This window comes from Astatotilapia calliptera, chromosome 10 (assembly GCF_964374335.1).
Source record: "Astatotilapia calliptera chromosome 10, fAstCal68.1, whole genome shotgun sequence".
NCBI classification, from domain to species: domain Eukaryota; kingdom Metazoa; phylum Chordata; class Actinopteri; order Cichliformes; family Cichlidae; genus Astatotilapia; species Astatotilapia calliptera.
Window position 1 is genome coordinate 845,409 of NC_137431.1, and position 22,008 is coordinate 867,416.

Below are 22,008 nucleotides of genomic sequence, written 5' to 3' on the forward strand. Positions count from 1 at the left end.
TTTCATAGTGCGTTTCTACTCGTAGTGAGCATGTAAGAGCTTTTTCTACTACAAGCCACACTCACCCATTTACAGTCACATGCTTACAGTGCTTTATTCTATACCTGTAAATGCTTTAGATCTGCCACACATTACCTAAGACTGTCCAAGGATAACGCCACATGCAGCCTGGACGAGCTCGCTGGCTTTGCAAAGCCACCCCTGTGGTTCAGGGTCAACTGGACCTCTGAGACGTCTCATTCTTCCATATTAAAAAAACATTAACACATCAGACGGCCCTTTGCCCTTTGCTCTCTCCCTCCCTGTCGATTCTTCACTGTCCCATTCAATAAAGGCCAAAAATACATCCATATAGATACAGATATAGATCTCTATTGGATTTAGGTAAGGTGAGTCAGTCATTGGTCATCAATTTGGAGGATTAAGAAATCTCCAGCCTCAAGTGATGACACTGTCACTTGAGGCTGGAGATTGTTGTGCACCAGGAGGAACCCAGAACCTGCTGCACCAGCATAAATACGAGGAGGGAAAACCATCCCTGTCCTTCTACGTGTGCACCTGTTGTTAATTTCATTGACACCAAAGCAGCTGACCCTGATTTACAACCACTGACCAGATCAACGTCACAGAAGTTTATCTGACCAGTTGCTGTACTCTGGTCAGTGTTCCTTTAATTGTTTTTACGTAGTGCACTATAAAATTGACAAAAATCATAATCTCAGAAGGGCTGAGGAGCAAATATTGCTTGTTCTTCTACAACACAGTGACGCAGAGTTAGCACCATCGCCTCAAGACAAGGGTGACCTGGATTTGTATCCACCAGTCGGCTGGGCCGTTCTGTGTGAAGCTTGCATGTTCTCTGTGAGGCTTCATGGGTTCTCTTCAGGTTTCTCCTGCAGGCCAAAGAAATGCACTCACAGCCTTTGTCGTGACATTCAGATCTGAGCTAAGGTGCTTCCTGTTTCCACTGTTCATCTGTCAGATGTGTCTACAACTTGACTGGAGTCCACCTGTGGTAAATTCAGTTTACTGGACTTGATCTGGAAAGTACACACCTGTCTCTGTAAGGTCCAAACCATGGACAGGTGTCAGAGCACCAACCAAGCCATGAAGTCCAAAGAATTGTCTGTAGACCTCAGTGACAGGATTGTATCGAGGCACAGGTCTGCAGAAGGGTACGAAGAGATTCTGCAGCATTGAAGGTCCCAATGAGTACAGTGGACTCCATTATCCATAGATGGGAGACATTTGGAGCCACCAGGACTCTACCTGGAGCTGGAGGTGTCCAAGAACCTGATGGTCACTCTGACAGAGCTCCAGTGTTGCTCTGTGGACAGAGAACCTTCCAGAAGTCCAACCATTTCTGCAGCACCAATCAGGCCTGTATGGTAGAGTCATCAGACTGAGCCCACTCCTCAGTAGAAGGTGACGGCTCACCTGGAGTTTCCCAGAAAGCACCTAAAGGATTCTCAGACCACGAGAAGCACAATTCTTTACCCATCTAATAAAAGTTTAGATTTTCATGAACGAGACACTCTCATGACTCATGGAGTGATGCCACTAACCAGCCAATCAGTGGCATGCAGTCTGATGACATCACATTTTAGTACCTGCTCGGATCACTTTTTTTAGTACCTGGTACCAGGTATCACCTAATGGAAAACTGTGGCAAGTCGATCCAAGTCATACTAATGGAAACGGGGCTATTGTAGTAAACAAAATAAACAGTAGAGCAAACATATGAACCAACAGACGTCATCTGATACATAGTTTAGATTTTGGAGACAGACACTATCTCTACTTTTAAGATTAGGCTTAAAACTTCCCTTTTTGCTAAAGCATATAGTTAGGGCTGGACCAGGTCACTTTGTCCACTCACCCTTCTCACTGTCACCAAAGCACTTGCTCGGAGGGGGTTACTTGATTGTTTTCTTTGTAATATTGTAGGGTCTTTACCTTGCATATATTTTGTCAAATCGCAGAGCTAATCGCACCGTTCATCACTTGGCCAATAAAATCCCTACAATGAAGCGTGGTTCTGTGGGGATATTTCTCAGCTGCAGCACTGGGCTGTTCAGTGAATGTCCTTAGGTGGGCCAGCCAGAGCCCAGAACTGAGCCTGATAAAGGTTCTGCAAAGAAAAATGGGGGGAAAGTGCCCAATAGGGCTGCTACGATTAGTCGACGACTGATTTAATAGTCGACGCGTCGTTTGAAGCTTAGTAAGATCCCAAAAGACGCAGGAATAAGTAGCAGGATTTAAGAGTGTAATAACGGACTGAAACAGAAGATGGCAGCACTGCATGTACAAGGATGCCAGCTGCCGTTAAACCCCGAAGAAGAAGAAGAAGCTGTGTCCCAGAATTCATAGCGCAGCCCAGCGCAGTTTCCAACAATGGCGGCAGCTAGTTAGTTTTAATATTACTCTTATTATTCTTTCTGGGTCACAAAATAAACGTTTAACATATTTTCATGGAGAATGTAGCTGTGTAAACCTCAAATATCTGCTCAGTTTATCAGGACACCGCATATTTTCAAAAGCGCTCCGACGTTTTCGGAGACGTCTGTTACCCACTAGCTCGATAGCTAGCCGGGGGCTAGGCTAACTAGAGCCGTGAGAACACCGGACTCCCAGCAAATCGTTTTCAAACCCACCGCCGTCTTTCGCTACTCAGGTTAAACAGGATATATAAGTCACTTAGATAACTTAAAAATGTTGTTGTTTGGCTTTTTTTTTTTTAGTATTTTATTTGTTCCTGAGTAAATCGGTTTGGCTGAGATTAAAGTTATAGTTTTTACACAGCTGAATAAACGTCAAGCAGACAGCTGATCATCAGAAGTGTGAGATGCTCGAGAATTTACTCCGGTGTCCTGTTATATTTTAGATAGGAGTTTATTAAACTTCACCGAAACAATCTGCGAATTTCAATAAAATTTAATAAACTCTCATCTTGTCTTTATTTTTAGTTAGCACAGACCTTAAACACTTAAAGCTGTAAGCTAATGATAGTTATATAAGAGCAGATGCTGCTGGTGCAATAAGCTGTAGTTTTACGTCCAATGGATGATGATCTGATTAGTCGACTAATCGCAAAAATAATCGGTGACTGGTCGACTATCAACATAATCGTTTGTGGCAGCCCTAGTGCCCAACAATAGATTTGCCAAGCTTAGAATCATAAAGACTGGAGGCTGTAGCGCACAGTACTGAGCAAAGAGCGTGAATACTTCTGTTATATTTGGGGCTTTATTTTTAACTAATTCCAAGCAAGCGTTTTTTCCACTTTGGCATCATGTTGTATTGTGTGAACATGAAGCAAGTAATCTCTTTGAGAGTATACAACAACCTGTTACGAGGTGCTTTATGAAGGTAAAAATACCAGTAGTGGCTCACGGTTTAGAAATCATTTAAAAGTATGTATGTATGCAACACACACTCCTGGCAACATTATCACAGTTAATGTAACGTTTTGTTGTGATATTGTGTAACGTGATGTAATGTCAACATGTGAAGGATCTATAAGATTCGAGGTGTACACAGCAGACAGGATCAGAGGAGAAATGTTCTCATCAGTCTTTCACTGTCACATTTGTGTAGATGCTCAGGCGTTTCACACCAGCACGCTGGAGCGCAGACTTCCCATCCAGGCCCACCCACAGCATCAGTCAGCTCCTCCAGCACAGTCGAGCCAACAAGAAGCAGACACAGATATGGTGGAGATCCTCATCTGACCACTTCATCTCCTGAGAAACGCACAGCTGTGTGGGAGCTCCGTCAGCGCAGACGACCTGCAGCTCTCGTTTTCATACCTTTGTGTTTACAGGCATGTTCATTCAGACACTTTTACATCAGCTCCAGTCCTTCGCTGAATCAGTGTTCATCGATATCTTTAAAGGAAATCAGCCCGTTGCAGCACCCCCAAGCGCTTTTTCTTGAATGTGAGTTTAAATTAAGTGGTGACTGGAATTTAAGAATGTCAGTGATCATGTGATTCCTTTTGTCCGTGCCATTCGTGCTCCTGTGTTCACAGTGATGGCGTTGCATGGAAGTTAAATAGCTTTATGGACTAAGTAAGCATAAATCCTTGTCATGTTGTGTCCATGCACGTGAATGACACATGTTGTTCCTGACTGTACATAACTGTGTTTATAGCTGCACCTCTAAGGTAAATATTTCACTTGTTGTCACTCTGCCCTGGGGGTTCAGTGTTACTGTTAATAGGTCAATACGTCACTGTGTATGGCACCAGTAGTATTTCAGCACATTGCCAAGCTTAACGTGTAACTTTTTTCCCTCTTGCAGCCACTAATGCACCATCTATATAACATTTATGTGTGTAATAGTGAGTTTTCTTCTTTAAACTACCGACATGAGCAGGTCAGCAAACACCCTTCACTCTGAAACTGGCCCACACGGTGCCCCTGTGCTTCATCCAAACAGGCGAACCCTGGATTGCGTCCATGCCGTGCACATCACTGTTTCGAGTCAGGGTTTCACACGCACACCTGTCTGCCTTTGACCTCAGCAGTAAGGGTGGGACAGCTTAGTTAAGCTTTCACGACCTCCCTCTGTGGAGGAATTTCCTTCACCATGTTACGGTCTGTGTTGTAAGAACATGTGGAGCTTTCTTTTAGTACGTTGCATATCATTTCAAAAAAGTGACACAAGCGTTTAGTTCTTGAGAATCTTTACATTTCTGACACTTTTATTACCAGATTTCTCCAAATGACTCACTAAGGGTCAGTGCCTCGATGCCTGGCTCCTCCTCTGCAAGCAGCTCACCCCCGACGTGCCCCCAGTGCATCCATCAGGTGTTGGATGAAAGCACTGTATAGATGTGTGTGTTACTGGGTGAATCAGAAAAGGCACTGTATAATATCAGTGCACTGAATGTCTCCATGTATCACTTTGGTAAGTTGTCAGGCTGGTTTTTGCACACGAGTGTGTTGCTCTGTATTAGCGAGCTAGTTTCCACCCACCGTGTCATCATCCTGAACAAAAGTAACTGAATGGATTTGAACTCGACCTGTAAAACAAAAAGCTTTGTATACATGACATAAAACTTTAACCTTCAGCAGGCAGCACATGCTCAGTCTCTGAAAATAAACTTTCCTCACATAAAGAATCTGATTCAGATAATTATGTTCAGCAAAAATAATATTTTAAGACAAAAGTATCCAACTATTTATCTTCTGTGAAGTTCTTCAGCCTCATTAGATATGAGTATATGCAGGAGTGCTGCTGCTCGAGTAAATGCACAGACATATTGGTCTCCATCAGTATGACTGTCCGCATTTGTATCCATGTTACTGTAGTGCTGCTACAGCCTGATGTCACCAATGTAAGTAACTGAGCTGATTCACACGGCTAATATCACAATTATGGAAAAGTAGTTTTATTATTCAAGCTGTCATCTAACAGTATCCAATAAAACTGTACCAAAGAATGGCAAGCAAAATAACGTCATTTCAGTGGGACGGCAATATCATTTCACTACAAATAGTTAATATCATCAGGTTAAATGAACACTTTTCCCACCATTGCAGAATATTTTAGGATATTTACTCTCCACTCTTACTTATTTCCTCTTGTTTGAGATTCCTGAATTGTAATCTGTCTGTAATATCCACGTCTACACGTTGGGACCATCCAAAACTAGCTCATGACACAGTTTCTTTTCTTCGTTTCTTGGTTTCACATTTGGTAAAGTTGCACGTCTTTGTTTCGCCCTGTCATGAGGTGAACTCGTGTATGAATCAAGCTGCTTTGCTTTCTGGTGTAGAACAATGAAAGATGTTAAACTGCGACAGAGTTCAGTCTGGTGTGAACTCTGTCGCAGTAAATCTGTCAGGCGGCTCATAAAGGTCTGTTACTGGTTCATGTTATTCATCGGGTGTTAAAGAGGTTATGGAAATGATGCTAAAACACAACACAGTGTTGGTGCATACGTGTTTATTAGTTTCTACCATTAGTATAGTATTATGCATGCATTATAAAGTATTGATGTTTCATGTGGGCTCAGTTGAAAGTTTGATGACAAAGGACCCTGTGGGCCCTCAGGTGGGATCACTGAGAACTTCAGGATATTATGAATGTCTCCTTTCAAGTCCTGGATGCCTAATAAGTATTTAGTTCTATTATTTTACCAAATTTCAGTGTTGTCCAGTTTAATTTCTGGTTTTACAATTATAGTCGCAGGACTCTCGAGGAATTTCAGAAAACACTGGAGAATACCAAAGGTTCTTATCAGAACACCAGTAGTTCTCCACTTTGAGAGAAGAGTAAGAAAACCAGCATTTTCGAACGATCCTTAAAAATCACTCGAATCGAAAATTTTTTAGAAATGAACTGTGAGTAAGTGACAGCTCATTTATTGCAGAGATGCCTGTTAACATTGCTCCTGCAGCTGGGATCTGTGCTCTTCAGTCTTTAGGATGTGCGTCTGTCATCCCATCTGAGGATGTCCTCGGTCCTGCCCCACCTGTATTTCCAAAGCTTCCACTGTGTTCATAGCTGCTTTTTGTTTAAACAAGTCAAATCTTTTGAAAGCATTTCCTCCTACAGCATATTTAGTTAGTTATCTCAAGTTACATTAGTTCCTCTGCACTTTCCATCAAATAAAGTACAATTTGTTAAGGATTGCAGTCTGTACCAGGCACATGCCCTAACATATTTATTAATTCATGATTATCTCTGCATGTAACACCTTCAAAGACTGAAGTGGCTGTCACATTTATTGCACATTGTGATTATAAATCTCCCATAATGTGACAAATGCCTGGCAAAGAACACACGTAACAAAATGTCTTGTATTGTAGTTCTTGACGTTCTTTTTAGGCCGTTTTTTACGCGCTCCTTAATTTTGTTATTGCTGTACAATCAAAATATACAGAATATAACTCTCTCCTTCTATATTGTATCTTGGTATGAAGTCACTGATTTATGTACTTTTGGATTTGAAACTTGGTCCTTCTCCAAATGTTTTTTTATTATCTTTTATGAAGTGAGTATTACTTTAACTGTTGTTAAATAAATTAATGCTGAGGCTTCAAGGTTGTTTCGGATGTTTTACATGGACACACCTTGTCTGTGAAGGTTCTCGGTCATCCTGATTGTGACGCACACCCGTTTTCACACCTTGTGATTAGGTAGAGGATCATCAGGAGGTCCATTGTCCCTCTTGGAGGGACACTCCCATAGGGCTTAAGGCTACGTCCACACTAGCCCGGATAAATTTGAAAACGGCGTCTTCCTCTGAAAACGCTCCGCGTCCATCGTTTTCACAGAGTTGTGCGTCCACATTGAAACGGCCGAAAACGCTTATGTTCCAGTCCTGCGCATGCGTGAAACGCAAGAAGATTCAGCCTGCCTCATTTCTGTCTGCCGCTTATTCACTTTCCAGCTCTTTGAAACATCACGGCAAAATGTCAAGGAAAAGCACCGAGTTTTTAAATGGACTCACAATGAGGTGGAGTTGTTGCTGCGAGTAACACAAAAGTATAAAGTTGCAAAAGCGAGCGAGAGGTAAAGAATTTGAGGAAAAGCTCTCTGGAGCACGCACAGACTGATATTAATCTTTAATAGGGCTGTCAAACCTGAGAGCAAACAAAACAACTGCTGTGTAACGCCCTCCGCTATCTTAGTTTAATTGGTCACATGACTGCATCACATGACTAACGTGTCATTGTTTTAGAAAGTCTGCGTTTTCGCTGTCCACGCTGCGACGCGAAAGCACAGTTTTCGAGAGCGTTTTGAAAACGATGCGTTTTCCATCAGCGAAACGGCCATCTCAGTGTGGACGGGAGGCCGAAACGGAGAGAAAACGATGCGTTTTTTAAAACAAAAATGCGTTAGTGTGGACGTAGCCTAAATCTGGGACCCTCCACCTTTTGACCCTAGAACTGAAGAAGCTTCTCGGAGGTGAAACATCTTCAAGCAGCTTAAAGAAGTTCAGACACATTTCTTTCCAAGCTCCTTAGACATGGAAACACCTTCTATTCAGTGCACCATCAATACTGTAATCACCATCAATACTGTAATCACATAAGATCAGATCCAGTTATTGTTGCCTCACATTAACTCATAGTTTCTCTCAGAATAAGCTTTTTAATGCTTTTATACTTGAAAATGATTTATCTGGTTTGGCATAATGTAGCACAAAAACAGTAAAACTGCAACTTTTGACGTTAAATTTCTTCCACTAATGGATCTGAATCTGATAAAGTACAAAGTGAATGACTTTGTGTTGATATGTGAACAAAATATAACATTAATAAAATGACACATTAACTGGCAATGCATCTCAGGTGACGTTACAAAGCAAAGCAAAGGTAGTTTCAACACTAGATCATTTCTACACCACTCTACATTTAATCATTAGTTATTATTTTCCACAGTGGGTCTTTTGTCCTGTTTCCTTCTCCCACGTGATGAAGGCAAATGGCTGCCCCTCCCTGAGCTTCACCTTGACACACCTAAAATCTGTGTGAACATTTTGTGCATTAAAAACATTTTTCAGACTCACCTATGCTTAATGCAGCCAATCACAGCAATCTCGCAATTTTAATGGCCGAATTTGCAACAATGTTTTTTCCAACCAAGCTCAATTTTTCGGATATTTCTTATCCGAATAAGCAGATCTTAATAATTAGATCACTGCATTTGCATACTTATTCTATTGTGTATATAGTATTCTTTCTATTTTGTTTAATATGTTATTCTGTTTATCTTATTCTATTCTATTGTTTTTCTTTTTCACTGTTCTTGTGGGAATGTTTTGGTCACGGCTGAAAGTACGTGTGGAACTAATAAAGGTTTATTTTATCTCAAATGGGAAACTAATACTACTGTATTTTACCTTGGACACACAGCTAGACGCTGATCCAGGTCGATCGGCTCTCTCAAATGATTTCTTCAGATGTGGTCCCAACTCTGCTAACAACAGCTCAAACTACCCTGCTGACAAATATGGACACAAACTGCCGTGGTACTGCTTCAGCTCCTGGATTAAACCATGAAATTCTCCCTACAGTTCCCTTCTCATAAGAAATGGATGAGCCCAGACTCGTTTGGCTTCCCTTCATTGGCTTCCTGTTAAATCCAGAATTGAATTCAAAATCCTGCTCCTCACATACAAGGTCTTAAATAATCAGGCCCCATCTTATCTTAATGACCTTGTAGTACCATATCACCCTATTAGAGCACTTGGCTCTCGCTCTGCAGGCCTACTTGTTGTTCCTAGAGTATTTAAAAGTAGAATGGGAGGCAGAGCCTTCAGTTTTCAGGCCCCTCTTCTGTGGAACCAGCTTCCAGTTTGGATTCAGGAGACAGACACTATCTCTACTTTCAAGATTAGGCTTCAAACTTTCCTTTTTGCTAAAGCATATAGTTAGGGCTGGACCAGGTGACCCTGAATCCTCCCTTAGTTACGCTGCAATAGACGTAGGCTCCCGGGGATTCCCATGATGCATTGAGTTTTTCCTTTCCAGTCACCTTTCTCACTCACTATGTATTAACAGACCTCTCTGCATTGAATCATATCTGTTATTAACCTCTGTCTCTCTTCCACAGCATGTCTTTATCCTGTCTTCCTTCTCTCACCCCAACCGGTCGCAGCAGATGGCCCCGCCCCTCCCTGAGCCTGGTTCTGCTGGAGGTTTCTTCCTGTTAAAAGGGAGTTTTTCCTTCCCACTGTCGCCAAAGTGCTTGCTCATAGGGGGTCATATGATTGTTGGGTTTTTCTCTGTATCTATGAAGCGCCTTGAGGCGACTTTTGTTGTGATTTGGCGCTATATAAATAAAATTGAATTGAATTGAATTGAATCATAGCTTCCTGTTGATGTTTTTTCTCCACAGTGCATTTTTTACCCCTAAAATCAATTCGTTGCCTCATAGTGACTCAAAGACCACAAAAATACAAGGAAAAGGAGAAACCCTCAACAATCATATGACCTCTAATGAGCAAGAACTTTGGCAACAGTGGGAAGGAAAAACTCTCTTTCAAATGGAAAACAAACCAGAACCAGGCTGAGGGAGGGGCAGCCATTTGCTGCTAATAGTTTGGGTGAGGGAAGGAAGACAGGAAAAAGACTAATAACTAAATGCAGAGCAGCGTATAAACAGATAGTAAGAACGATGAGTGAAGAAGAAGACCTGTGTTAATAGAGAGGTTTGAAATCTGCTTTTGAATGTACGTACAGATGTCATCTAATGTAAGCAGGTAGCTTGTTCCAAAGAACAGGACCACTGTAACTGAAAGAATCTTCATCATACTTGGATCTGATTCTGGAAACAGTTCAAAAATCTGAACTGGGTTGGACACCATAAGAAAATCAGACATGTACTGGGAGGCCACATAATTTTAAGGTTATTCTATACTGCACTGGTAGCTGATGCATGGTTTTCAAACTGGCACTTAAAGCATAATGCTTTCTATCTAGTGGGTGAATGTGGAATGTTGTATAAAACGCACTGAATGCTTTGCATGAGTAGAAAATCGCCTCATAAGATTCAGTCCATTTATCATTTAGGTCAGCTGGCCACTTGGAAAGGTTCACCACTGTTCCATATTTTTCCCATTTGTACAGGGTGGGCCATTTATATGGATACACCGTAATAACATGGGAATGGTTGGTGATATTAAAGTCCTGTTTGTGGCACATTATATGTGAGGGCAAACTCCTCAAGATGGGTGGTGACCATGGTGGCCATTTAGAAGTCGGCCATCTTGGATACAACGTTTGTTTTTTCAATAGGAAGAGGGCCATGTGACACATCAAACTTATTGGTAATGTCACAAGAAAAACAATGGTGTGCTTGGTTTCAACGTAACTTTATTCTTTCATGAGTTATTTACAAGTTTCTCTTTGTTCACAGCCATTGACATGTCGAAGAGGTTAACACGTGAGGAGCAGATCGAAATTGTGTTGATATCTGGTGAACGCAGTAACCGGGTCATTGCAGCAGATTTCAATGCAAGACACCCTACGAGTCCACCCATCTTCCATGCTACAGTCAGCAAACTGCTTGCTAAGTTTCGTGAAACTGCTTCAGTGTTGGATTTGCCAAAATGTGGACGCAAGAAAACTGTCACTAATGAAGAAACATCAGTGGCTGTCCTAGCTTCATTCAGCAAGAGCCCACAGCGTAGCACTCGCCGCATGTCACTGGAGAGTGGCATTAGTCGAACATCCCTTTGGCGGATATTAGCTACTCACAAATGGCACCCTTACAAACTCCAGCTACTGCAGCATCTCAGCAAGGATGATCCAGATCGGCGCACAGAATTTGCAGAATGAACAAAACAAAAACTGGAACAGGACCCTCAGTTCACGCAGAAGATTTTGTTCAGTGATGAGGCAAACTTTTATGTGAATGGTGTTAACAAACAAAACCACCGCTATTGGTCTGACACTAACCCACATTGGATGGATCCCTCCAAGACTGTTGGAACAACAAAAGTGATGGTTTGGTGTGGTATATGGGGACAACGATAGTGGGTCCATTCTTCATCAATGGAAACCTCAAGGCCACTGGATATTTGAAATTGCTACATGATGATGTGTTTCCCTCTTTATGCACTGAAGCTGGCACGTTCCCTGAGTTTTTCCAGCAAGATGGTGCACCACCACATTATGGGTGCCAGGTCCGAGCATTCCTAGATGAACAGTTTCCTGGAAAGTGGATTGGTCATTGTGGGCCAGTTGAATGGCCCCCAAGATCTCTCGATCTGACCCCCTTAGACTTTTATCTTTGGGGTCATCTGAAGGCAATTGTCTATGGTGTGAAGATACGAGATGTGCAGCACCTGAAACTACGGATACTGGATGCCTGTGCTGGCATTTCTCCTGTGGTGTTGCTATCAGTGTGTGAAGAGTGGGAGAAGAGGGTTGCATTGACAATCCAACACAATGGGCAGCACATTGAACACATTTTATAAGTGGTCAGAAACTTGTAAATAACTCATGAAAGAATAAAGTTACGTTGAAACCAAGCACACCATTGTTTTTCTTGTGACATTACCAATAAGTCTGATGTGTCACATGGCCCTCTTCCTATTGAAAAAACAAAAGTTGTATCCAAGATGGCCGACTTCTAAATGGCCACCATGGTCACCGCCCATCTTGAGGAGTTTGCCCCCTCACATATACTAATGTGCCACAAACAGGACTTTAGTATCACCAACCATTCCCATGTTATTACGGTGTATCCATATAAATGGCCCATCCCGTAGATAATGGCTCTCACTGTGGTTTGTTGGAGTCCCACAGCTTTAGAAATGGCCTTATAACCTTTCCAGACTCAGAAATTACTTTGTTTCTTTGTTCCTGAAGTTCCTTGGATTGCGGCAGATTGCATGGCTTTTTAGGATCTTTTGGTCTACACCACTTTGTCAGGTTGGTCCTATTTAAGTGATTTCTTGAAGAACAGTTGTGGCAGTAATAACGCCTGAGTGTGGCTAGAGAAATTGAACTCAGCTTTCCAAAGATGTGATACACCACAGTTAATTTATCTTATAACAGGGGAGGGCAATCAGGTTTTCACACAGGGCCATCCATGTACATGTGCATTTTTTCCCCCTTAATCATAAACATCTTTATTTAGAAACTGCATTTTGTGTTTACTTGTGTTCTCTATGTCACACTTTCACCAGGGTCCTAACAGTACTTATTACAGACAACATTTTAAATGTCTATCTGAATAGAAAAGAGTTAAAACATATGAGATAATGAGGTTTCACCAAGGATTGGATGGTATAAACCTGAACTGCTTAATAAGTGTTGCATCATGCAAATAAAGTATGATAATGATTAAAAATGGTTTAAACCCATAAAAATAAAAAATATGAACCACTATTAAAAGGTCCTGTGGAAACCTGCTGGAAACAATCTCTCAAGAAAGAAAATCCAAAATGTGACCAATTCTTTCCTAGGGGGAATTAACTTGACCTCCTCTCTGGTTGGGCCTAATCATCTCTATGCTTATAAACAATAAAGATAATGTTTTTCATGGATGCACCCAACGACAGGACTGGTAGTGTATTTCTTCATAATGAAGCCCCTGTGTAACACTGATGAATTTTAACTTGATCAGAAGATTTAACACCGAGTCATTTAGACAGCCGTTAGCACAGGATTCTCCTTATGGGGACCTGATATGTTTAATATGCTGCTGAGAATTTAGCCCAGAAGAAGCGTATAGTATAGCTTTTATTTTGGAAAGAGCCATTTCTCTAATAAACTCTCTTTTCCAAAGATGAGTGATTTTTATTACTTTGTTGTTTCAGCAACACAAAATTTAAAAACTGTACTTTTGAGTTAAAATACATATTTATAATTTTAATAAATGACAAATTAAAAATGCATGAACATTTTTTTGTATCGAAAAAATATTGAACCGTGACACCAAAGTATCGAACCGAACCGTGAATTTTGTGTATCGTTGCACCCCAAATACATAAATAAATAAATATATATATATATATATAATATATATATAAATAAATTCCCTGCTCACCCCTGCGAGCGGTCTATCCTTCGAGCTCGCGTCCTCTACCAGAGGCCTGGGAGCTTGAGGGTCCTGCGCAGTATCTTAGCTGTTCCCAGGACTGCGCTCTTCTGGACAGAGATCTCCGATGTTGTTCCCGGGATCTGCTGGAGCCACTCGCCTAGCTTGGGAGTCACCGCACCTAGTGCTCCGATTACCACGGGGACCACCGTTACCTTCACCCTCCACATCCTCTCGAGCTCTTCTCTGAGCCCTTGGTATTCTCCAGCTTCTCGTGTTCCTTCTTCCTGATATTGCTGTCATTCGGAACCGCTACATCGATCACTACGGCCGTCTTCTTCTGTTTGTCTACCACCACTATGTCCGGTTGGTTAGCCACCACCATTTTGTCCGTCTGTATCTGGAAGTCCCACAGGATCTTAGCTCGGTCATTCTCCACCACCCTTGGGGGCATCTCCCATTTTGACCTCAGGACTTCCAGGTTATACTCGGCACAGATGTTCCTGTACACTATGCCGGCCACTTGGTTATGGCGTTCCATGTATGCCTTGCCTGCTAGCATCTTGCACCCTGCTGTTATGTGCTGGATTGTCTCTGGGGCATCTTTACACAGCCTGCACCTGGGGTCTTGCCTGGTGTGATAGACCTGGAGCTTCTATGGATCTTGTGCTTAGTTCTTGTTCCTGTGCTGCCATGATTAGTGCCTCTATGCTGTCTTTCAGTCCAGCTTTGTCCAGCCACTGGTAGGACTTCTGGATATCAGCCACCTCCTCTATCTGCCGGTGGTACATACCGTGCAGGGGCCTGTCCTTCCATGCTGGTTCCTCGTCTCCCTCCTCTTTCTTGGGTTTCTGCTGCCTGAGGTATTCACTGAGCACTCGGTCAGTTGGGGCCATCTTCCCAATGTATTCTTGGATGTTCGTTGCCTCATCCTGGACTGTGGTGCTGACACTCACTAGTCTCCGGCCTCTTTCCTTCCCCTTAGCGTACAGCCTCAGGGTGCTGGATTTGGGGTGTAACCCTCCATGCATGGTCAGGAGCTTCCTTGTCTTGATGTCAGTGGCTTCTATCTCCTCCTTCAGCCAGCTTATTATTCCAGCCGGGTACCTGATCAGGGCAGGGCGTAGGTGTTGATAGCCCGGATCTTGTTCTTGCCATGCAGCTGACTCCTCAGGACTTGCCTGACCCTCTGCAGGTACTTTGTGGTTGCAGCTTTTCTAGCGGCCTCTTCATGGTTCCCATTCGCCTGCGGGATCCCCAGGTACTTGTAACTGTCCTCTATGTCTGCAATGTTGCCTTCTGGTAGTTCAATCCCCTCAGTTCTGACTACCTTCCCTCTCTTTGTTACCATCCGACTACACTTCTCCAGTCCGAACGACATTCCAATGTCATTGCTGTATAGCCTGGTAGTGTGGATCAGTGAATCGATGTCTCGTTCACTCTTGGCATACAGCTTGATGTCATCCATGTACAGGAGGTGGCTGACAACTGCTCCGTTCCGTAGTCGGTATCCGTAGCCAGTCTTGTTAATGATCTCACTGAGGGGGTTCAGGCCTATGCAGAACAGCAGTGGGGACAGAGCATCTCCTTGGTAGATCCCGCACTTGATGGTGACTCGTGCTATGGGCTTGAACTTGGCCTCTAATGTTGTACGCCACATCCCCATTGAGTTCCTGATGAAGGCTCTTAGGGTCCCATTGATCTTGTACAATTCTAGGCATTCCAGTATCCAGCTGTGGGGCATTGAGTCATAGGCCTTCTTGTAATCAATCCAGGCAGTGCACAAGTTGGTCAGTCTGGTCTTGCAGTCTTGGCTGACTGTTCTGTCTACCAGTAGCTGGTGTTTTGCGCCTCTGGTATTCTTGCCAATTCCTTTCTGTGTCCCGCTCATGTATTGACCCATGTGCCTGTTCATCTTAGCCGCTATGATGCCTGACAGGAGCTTCCATGTAGTACTGAGGCAGGTTATTGGTCGGTAGTTGGAGGGGACCGGTCCCTTCTGGGGGTCCTTGATGATTAGGACTGTCTGGCCTTCGGTTAGCCATTCCGGGTGTCTCTCGTCAACTAGCAGCTGGTTCATTTGTGCTGCCAGGCGCTCGTGGAGTGCAGTCAGCTTCTTCAGCCAGTAGGCGTGAACCATGTCGGGGCCTGGTGCTGTCCAACTCTTCATACTGGAGACCCTTGCTTGGATGTCTGCCACTGTGATGGTTACTGGACCCTGTAAGTGAGGTTTCTGTGGTCTGCCATCAGATCCACTAGCCACTGAGCATTGCTGTTATGGGTTGCGTCCTTCTCCCATATGCTCTTCCAGTATTGTTCCGTCTCCAGCCTTGGTGGTGTTGTTCTCATATCGTTCCCCTGCCACTGAGAGTACACCTTGGCTGGTTCTGTGGAGAACAGCTGGTTTATTCTCCTGCCTTCGATCTCTCTGGTGTACCTCCTCAAGCGGCTGGCCAAGGCTTGCTTTCCAGTTTCCAAGGCCTCAGGTATGGACAGGTTCCTGTACTTCTTAGGCACCTTCTTCATTGCCCCTACATACATACAACAACTCCCACCAGGGTTTAAATACCTGAGACTCTCCACTGTTTGGTTTAGGAGTGAAAAAGCTTCTTGGATGAGAAGTGAAATGTCTTCACGAAACTTAAAGAAGTCCAGCTGCTTTTCTTTCCAAGCTCCATAGATCACATTACACTAATCTCTTAAATTAAATATGTTCTATAAAGGACTTTTGAATCCCAGTTGAATTTACAGCAAATAAATCTCTGCTTTTGGAAGCGATTTTATTAGGAAAATAAAGTATTAGCTTTCTGAAGTCTAAACAGCTGTCTTTCTTGATTCAGCATTGGCACAGCAGTATCTGGATAAATGTTCCCGCCGACAACAAGAAACAAAAGTTTTCTCACAAATGTTGTCATGTCAAAAGAGTGAAGGTAGTCATTTAAGGTAGAAATGATACTGTAAATAAACACAAAGCAAAGCAGTGTTCAGCAGTATTTACTAGTTGCAGTGTGCAGTGCCAGTAAGGATGTCAAAGTCCAGTCACCGGGTTTCTCTCCATTGCTGACAAAGCAAAGATATCTGCACCGTACATGCCACCTTCCACTTTGTATTAATGCAGCTATATATCCCAAATCTATTTTGTTTTTATCCTTTTTGTTTAAATAAGAAAAAAGCAAATATACATACTTTGTGAGCTAAAACTTTATAACATTTTTGTGGTTTACATTCAGGAACATTTAGGTTAAGTGAAAAACAAACAATAATCAAACACAAGATCAAATGAACAAATAAAAAAGCCAACTTATTCACAATATGTATTTATAAACACTATTTGTTGCCAAACAGTTTTCATATTACTAGATCCTAAAAGTCCAGACTGCCTTCCAGCATAATGAGCTATTATACTTTCTCCTTTGAGGGGATCCAGATATAGGGTCCTGAATGTTCTTCTATGACCTGTTTGCAGTGGGTATAAATGTCCTCCAAGGTTTCTCCTTGAACCAGTGCTGCAAATAAAAAAAACATATGAATGAACCTTCACAGATACATGAAAGTTTGATGTTTTTATTCAGGAAGCCAGGATTTGAAGATTCCTGACATACGCTGGTAGGATTGAAAAAACAACAACAACAACCCCAATCCCAGATTTATATGAAGTTGACTCAAACTGGGGGATTTCAACAGCATATCCTTTTCCCCAATTGCTATTAGATTTGGTGAGTTATTTAGCGTCTCTGTTTAGCTTCTACAATTAGCTTTTTTATGAGTCTTGTGGTCCATGTACTGGAGATGAAGAGCAAATGTAAACTGGTTGTTGGATGTTTCTGGCCCACTGCTAAAGAGACACGTGTTTCCAAAGGACATTTTGCTTTGGCATTCACTCTCCTAGCCTATCCATCACAGAAGAAGAGTAAGAGGAATGTGAAAGCACTCTACAGTGAAAGGCAGCCTTGATCCTTATACTGTGTGTACCGGTGGATTCATGCCAACATTCCTCTGGGGGAGCATGATATAATGCTCATATGGCACATTTTTCAGTTATTGGCTTTGCTTGTGGAAATATGTAATTCCAGCAGTGCTGTCTGTAAACAGAAAGCATCAACAGTCCAGGTAAATATTACATAACCTTGTGATACATAGACTTCAGACAGAGTGATTCATATATTTTAAACACTAGACTGACATCAGTGCCCACAGTTTTATTTTTTACATGATTTAATTTCTTTATTTATGCAATTTGTAGACTGAATGGAGTTGGATGGTCTTGGCTTCTTCAGCACAACATACTGCATCTAAGCAATGAATGTCCTGTATATCACAATAAAGCATTCACAGCATTACACTGCTTCAAACAATTACAGGAACACCTTTTAATTAGAATATTTAGCAGAATGCATTGTTGATCTGTTTCAGCTACTTTGGTGTTAATGAATTAGCCTCGTGTGCACCAAAGGCCCAACAATGACACGACTCTCAAACAGGAACGGTTTAACCTGTGGAGGCCACTGACATTTTTTTCTGACCATTTTCTTTACTAGTTTGCATTTGTCCAGGGTCACTACTGACAGCATGAGCTGATACCTGGACCCTGCTGAGGTTACATACGAGTGTGGGGGCCATATAAAATACTACCCAGTGCCATGTTGAGTTGCTGGAATGAGAGTTTGGTCTTCGGTAGGTTGATAATTTTCATTTCCATCTTTATTCAAGGAGGGGAATGGAGAGTGTTTTCGAGCGTACAGCTCACACTCCTCAGCCTCCTCGGGAAGGTTGATGTCAGAGTATTGGACGAGGAGACTCCATCCATTAGTTAAACCTCAGATTCAGTTCAATTTAATTTTTCATGTCAATCTAATTCAGTTTTATTTATCTACTGTCAAATCACAACAGTCGCTTTATGTTGTAAGGTAAATACTCCAGAATAATACAGAGAAAACCCCAACAGTCAGAGGGCCCGCTATGAGCGAGCATAAAGTAAGAGATGGCGTCTGTCTGTCACGGCTAGACGGTCTTCACCGGTCGCCTTGCCAATTTTTGTTGTGTTTGCGTGTACTTTTCTCCATCCTAATCCGAAGCAGACCTATTTAACGGTGCGGTCGAGTCACAACCAACGCTGGAACGTTGAGCTAAACCGGGTAGCGTAGTCGCGATTAGCATACCTAGTTTGTGAAGGAGAGAGAACGTTTTCGTTACTGTGCGTGTGTTTTTCTCATCTGCCTCCAGGATCCAGGGATCGGAGGCAGATGGGCACAAGGAGTTGTTTTGGATTGTCACTGCACTGTCACCACGGGGAGAAGCCACTGTATCACTGCACTGCCCTTTTTGGATTACAGACTCGAACTGTTGACTTATTTTTTCACTGTGAATAAATTCACTGTCACTCTGCAAGGAGTCTCGCACCTGAGTCCTTTAACCCAATTCACCATGACACTGTCTCCCAAATCCAAACTGGGAGCTGGTTCCTCAGAAGAGAGGACTGAAGGCTCCGAACGCCTTTCAGCTGTACTGAGACAGGTTTAGAATTCCTAATTTTGTGCGTCTGGTGACATCGTGAGCTCAGACCAGACCAATAGAATTAGTCTTTAAATGATTTTTTAAGTTTCTTTCTGTTTTTGATGTACATCTTTCAAAACTTCAGCAAAGGTAGAAAAGTTATATATGCTAAAATCTTTACAGCGTGCTGTTCTCCTTATTGAGGAGTAGAAGCTTTTTCAGTTGTCTGACTAAACCAATACTGTCACTGATGCCTAAGCTTTGGATTTAGACACGGTTCAAACAACGTTTGAGCTACAGTGATTCAGTATAAATGGTTTGTTTTAACACTGTACCTGTAAAGAATTCACCAAACTCCTGCTCAAGCTTCATCGCCCTGTCAAAGATCTTCTGGGCTTGTTCCTCTGTCAGTCTCTTATTCATGGCCCTGTACACACACACACACACACGAATAGAAATGTGCGCATCAAACAATACCTCTATTGTTAGTGTGTGACAAAAGACCACATGAATACTCACATTAATGAATCAATAGACTTCGGTTTTATGAAGATGGCAATGGGATAGAGTTGTGCTACTTGTAGTCGTTTGATAGCATTTCCAGAAACATCCAGAATGCAGTGTTTACCCTGAGACAGAAGCACAGCTTTAGCTGTAGCACACAGAATCACACTAGCTCTCATATTAAGATCATTTTAAAACAACTCTTATGTGTTTCTAAATCGTCTTTGCTTTTCAAAGTGCAGTGCAGCTGCTTTGATTTCTCAGAGAATATATTGCACTCTGCACACTTATTATATTTAACTATATTTAAAATGCTTCTCAGTGACGCTGCTGGCAAACAGATCAAATCTTACCCTCTCAGCCACGTATTTGACCGAATGGACGCTCGTTCCATAGAGATTATCATTATACTGCCCAGCCTCAATGAACTTGTGCTCTTGGATATCCTTCTCCATCTGTTCCCTCGACATCACAAAGTGGTAATCTCGCCCATCAGCCTCGTAGTCCCTCTTTGGTCGAGTGGTATCTTCAGTATGAGCAGGAACATTAACTCTTAGTAACTTTACATTTGCTATAATTCTATCTAAATGAATAAGTACCTCACTCACATTTTACAATTCTCACATTAACTGTAACAAATTCACCTTTAAAGCTATCCGACAGAGATTAAAGGGCTAAACTGGAAACATGGGATAACACTGCTAGCACCGCACAGTAATAACACGGTAATGCTGGGATAACAGGTTAATAATGAACAAGTAAAATACTGATATACTTGTGATTAATACCAAGGTACTGCGTGGCCTTTACTTCAGTAAGTAAATGGTATTACTTGCATGTTCTGTCTTTATTATCACACTAATACTAAAACCACTCTTACCATGTTATTACCAAGCTGTGACATAAATGTGATCATGTTTTTGAACTCACAGGTAAGCGCCTCTGTTAATATATGGAGAGGATGTGGCACAGAATTCTATATTATTAGTGCACCATAATGATATAATAATAATAATAACAATATCAATGACAGAAATTCCACATTATACACAAACTGTGGTTCCAAAAAGATGAATGGACTTGTTTATGGGAACTACTTCACTTTAAAGGACTTTCTAAACAGTAGGTTGAGAGAATCAGTTCATGGGCTCACTTACCTTGATAACCTGAACGGTTAGCAGCTTTATATGGTTTAAAGGGTAAATTCAAATAAGAGATGGGTAAATAAAAACATGCAAAATCAAAACTGCTGCAGCTGATGACAAACACAACACACACAACTGAAGAAGACGAAGGCTGATCCTGTTGGGTCAGCTTGTGACAGCTTTCTCTTACAAACCAGCAATACCCAAGCCACTGTCATTACATTAAGTAATATTTAACACGGTGTTCCTGTGTGGAGGAGATTACAAGATCTATTCTCACAATGGAGACCATATATACTTGGTTTACTACAATGAGAAGGCTGGTGGAATCTGTGTGAGCTGTCCCTCAGCTACTGATTGAATCGCTGCAGTTTTCTATCCATTTTCTCAACTGTTTGTATAATTTAGGGGCGCAGGGAGCTGCTGCCTATTCCAGCTGTCCAAGGGTCAAAGGTGGAATCTACCTGAGCACCAGCAGAGTGAGACAGACAACCACCCACTCTCACATTCACACATACTGTAGAATGGCCACAGACATGCATGCTAACCAAACATCCATGTCTTTGTACTGTGGATGGGAGCCTGAGAGAGTGCAGACAGTAGCAGGGAGAACATGCAGACTCTACACAGAAAGGTCTCCAATGGATGCAGACGTAGACATTTCTTCCATTAAGCTGGAATACTAATCTGTAATGTCCTGTTTCCCACTTCATCCTTATATTAGCAATGCAAAGTCAAATACGTACGCGGCACACAAGATCCAAACTTGTCTGGGAACTCTGATATGAGGTCATCATTGATTCTTTCCTTCATGGGTCCCAGGATTATGACAGGTCTGGCATAGTTAACTAAAGGAGAAACACAGACTTCATAAAAAGTAAACTCTTAGAGGACCGTAGCATAGCTTTACTTATGTTGTTATCATCTACAAAGGATATATCGATTCTTGTAATAGAAAAATGAATAAATAATAGAAAATCTGTAGAGTAGACAGCAGCAACTGGGAAACTGTACAGTTCTTGCAAAGTTTATACGTTTCGATTTCACATGCGGGGCAGTTTGTGGTGAGAAAACGTATTAAAACCATCCCTAACTTTGTTGGGCTGCTTAACAGAAAAGAGGAATAATATGGAGTTTAGGCTGGCACACAAAAACTATTTGGAAAAACCTAGTTTGTAAAAAAAAAACATACGAAACTAAATTTTAACAAAATATATCATTTCAAGAAGTCATAAAAACCAAAAAAACAATCAAGGTGTCAGCGTGGGCTGTGGGCTGTCAGAGTGGGCTGTGGGCTGTCAGCGTGGGCTGTGGGCTGTCCGAGTGGGCTGTGGGCTGTCAGAGTGGGCTGTGGGCTGTC

General features: G+C 42.2%; 2 protein-coding genes across 23 annotated transcripts in view; one reads left to right on the plus strand and one right to left on the minus strand.

The window, feature by feature from the left end:
* amot (angiomotin) overlaps positions 1 to 7,052 on the plus strand; it is a 45,949-nt gene extending 38,897 nt beyond the window's left edge. For all 10 annotated transcript variants that reach the window (XM_080307405.1, XM_026182122.2, XM_026182125.2 and 7 more), the window contains one exon: positions 3,598 to 7,052. In XM_080307405.1, coding sequence (XP_080163531.1) covers positions 3,598 to 3,731 — 134 coding nt within the window. In that variant the 3' untranslated portion in view covers positions 3,732 to 7,052. The remainder of the gene's footprint in view (positions 1 to 3,597) is intronic.
* Positions 7,053 to 16,689: 9,637 nt separating this feature from the next.
* The window catches only part of LOC113030572 (disks large homolog 2-like), a 176,826-nt gene continuing 171,507 nt past the window's right edge, over positions 16,690 to 22,008 (minus strand). For 10 of the 13 annotated variants that reach the window (XM_026182134.2, XM_026182132.2, XM_026182129.2 and 7 more), the window contains 6 exons: positions 21,395 to 21,496; positions 20,661 to 20,684; positions 19,857 to 20,029; positions 19,519 to 19,628; positions 19,335 to 19,426; positions 16,690 to 17,012 (listed from right to left, as the gene is read on the minus strand). In XM_026182134.2, the coding sequence (XP_026037919.1) occupies positions 16,906 to 17,012; positions 19,335 to 19,426; positions 19,519 to 19,628; positions 19,857 to 20,029; positions 20,661 to 20,684; positions 21,395 to 21,496 (608 nt within the window). In that variant the 3' untranslated portion in view covers positions 16,690 to 16,905. The remainder of the gene's footprint in view (positions 17,013 to 19,334; positions 19,427 to 19,518; positions 19,629 to 19,856; positions 20,030 to 20,660; positions 20,685 to 21,394; positions 21,497 to 22,008) is intronic. The other 3 variants (XM_080307411.1, XM_026182133.2, XM_026182130.2) reach the window with 1 other exon arrangement.